We start from the raw sequence: 2106 nt of genomic DNA on the forward strand, positions 1-2106 counted from the left end.
CGACCCAGCCCTTCCCCAGGGGGCGGGCGGCCGTGCCATTGTCTCCAGCTCTGCCCTGTCCCCCGCACGCACCGTAACTGCATGGCTACGACCCCTCACCGTTCGTCTCTGCACCTCTCTCTCTCTCCTTGTGGCTCCCGGTGGGGGGCGGGGGTTAGGCCCAGCTTGTGGGGGGGCAGACGGGGCTGAGGGTCCTGGCCCCAGGGGCAGAGGCATGGGGGGGGCGGGGGGAACCGACCGCCTGGTCACCATCCTCCCCGAGTCTCTCCCAGCCTCCTGCCGCCCCCGCCCTGTGCCTAGTCCCTCGCTCCGGCTTGACTTAATTTCCCAGCGGCCCCTTCCTTAAACAGGGCGGCCCTCCGGTCCCCCTCTTTTGCAGGCCACTGGAAATTTAAATCAGGAAGCCGCCCCGGGCCTGGCCTTGGAGTCCCGGGGGGCACCGCCCCCACCAGAGTCCTCGTAGCTCCAAGGTGTCCCCTCCTCTGTCTACCCAGCCCTGGGGGGGGCCAGCGAGGCTGGCGAGGAGGCCCCGGGTGCGTTTAGACGGGGTGAGGTGTGCGGACGGCCGTCTGGGAACCTGCCCGGCTCACCTGTTACGTCCCAGAGGGAATGTGACTGTGTGTGGGGGGCCTGGGCTCACACTTGGGGTGCACAGGCTTCCCTCGGGGTCCGTGCGGGCACTTCTTATAGTGAGAGCATCCGCTTTACTTGAAAATTCGAGGCGGGAAGTCAAAGCAGCGATGTGGGTGTATCACATAGACGGGGCTGAAGTTCACACTCATGTTTAAAAGTATTTTTTTATTGGTTTTTGGAGAGAGAGGAAGGGAGAGTGATGGGAACGTCGAAGAGAGAGAAACATCCATCGGCTGCCTCCTGCTCGCTCCCCACGGGGGATGGAGCCCACAACCCCAGCCTGTGCCCCGACCGGGAATCGAACTATGACCTCTTGGTTCATAGGTTGACGCTCAACCACTGAGCCACCCGACCATTTTCCAGCTAAAACTGAAGCCATCTGTGGGCTCGGGGGCCCCCTGGGGTTGGACCCCGTCCTCCGGCAGGGCCACACTGTTTCTTCAGGGAAGGACCGGGTGGGGCTGGGTCTGGTGTGAGGGGTCTGAGCCCTGAGCTGCTGGGGGGCTGTCACCCTCGGTGGACGGGGGCCCGTGTGCGGAGGTGGTGTGCTTGCAGGTCTCTGAGCTCTGGCCCTGCCGGGGACCCTGAGCCGGGGGAGTCGGGGCATGTGCTGCCGTGCCTGGGGGACAAGGGGGTTAGAAACGAGTGTTTCTGGAACGTCCCGAACCTGACACAGGCCGCTGGGCCACGGGTGCGCGCATCTGTAGATGTTTGTGCCCAGGGTGCCAGGGCTTCCGCCGCTGTAACCGGAGACGGGCCGCCTCCCGCAGGGTCAGCTCAGGGACCGCGACCTTCGGACGAGGCCCAGGGACACCTGTGGGTGCTGAGCCCGAACCCGGCCAGCGGCCCTCCCGGCCTGCGTGCTCCGAGTCGTGTTTTCGCGTTCCCGGGGTTTGCTCAGTGTGCGGGGCGCTCGCCCCTGCTGGGAGTGTGGCGTTTTCTGGGGGACACAGTTTGGTGTGTGTTTAAAGTGCTGATGAACCGGGGCCAAGACACAGCTGGGAGGTGGGAGAGGGCGCCCCCTGGCGGCGAAAAGAAAAAACGTAGTTGCCCACCGGTTGCCATAGAAACGGGATGTGGAGGCTGGCAGGTGGGCACGGAGGCCACGGGTCTCTCGCTCTCGGACCGCGCGGGGGTCACTGGGTATCCTCACGTTCGCTCAGAGCGAAGGATTAAAATCCACGGAGACGCTGCCCAGCGGCTCGCGTGTCCCTCGGCCCGTGTGTGTGTCTCTCCCCCAGGCCTCATGACCTGCCGAAGCCAGGCGCTGCCCGAGCAGGCCAGCACCAACCTGGGGCTGGAGGCCATTATTAGAAAGGCGCTCATGGGTAAATATGACCAGTGGGAGGAGCCCCCGCTCGGCGCCAATGCTTTTAACGCTCTGAATGCCAGTGCCGGCCTGCCCGCTGCTATGCCCATAACCGCTGCCGACGGACGGAGCGAACACGCACTCACCTCGCCAGGTCTGCAGGC

General features: G+C 64.9%; 1 protein-coding gene across 1 annotated transcript in view; it reads left to right on the top strand.

Moving 5' to 3' along the window:
• Positions 1-2106, top strand: part of NCOR2 (nuclear receptor corepressor 2) — a 172730-nt gene that overhangs the window by 152523 nt on the left and 18101 nt on the right. Inside the window, 2 exon segments of the mRNA XM_014533346.1 lie at positions 997-1105; positions 1189-2096. Of these exon segments, the coding sequence (XP_014388832.1) occupies positions 997-1105; positions 1189-2096 (1017 nt within the window).

The sequence above is a fragment of the Myotis brandtii genome, unplaced genomic scaffold (genome assembly GCF_000412655.1).
Source record: "Myotis brandtii unplaced genomic scaffold, ASM41265v1 scaffold97, whole genome shotgun sequence".
NCBI lineage: Eukaryota > Metazoa > Chordata > Mammalia > Chiroptera > Vespertilionidae > Myotis > Myotis brandtii.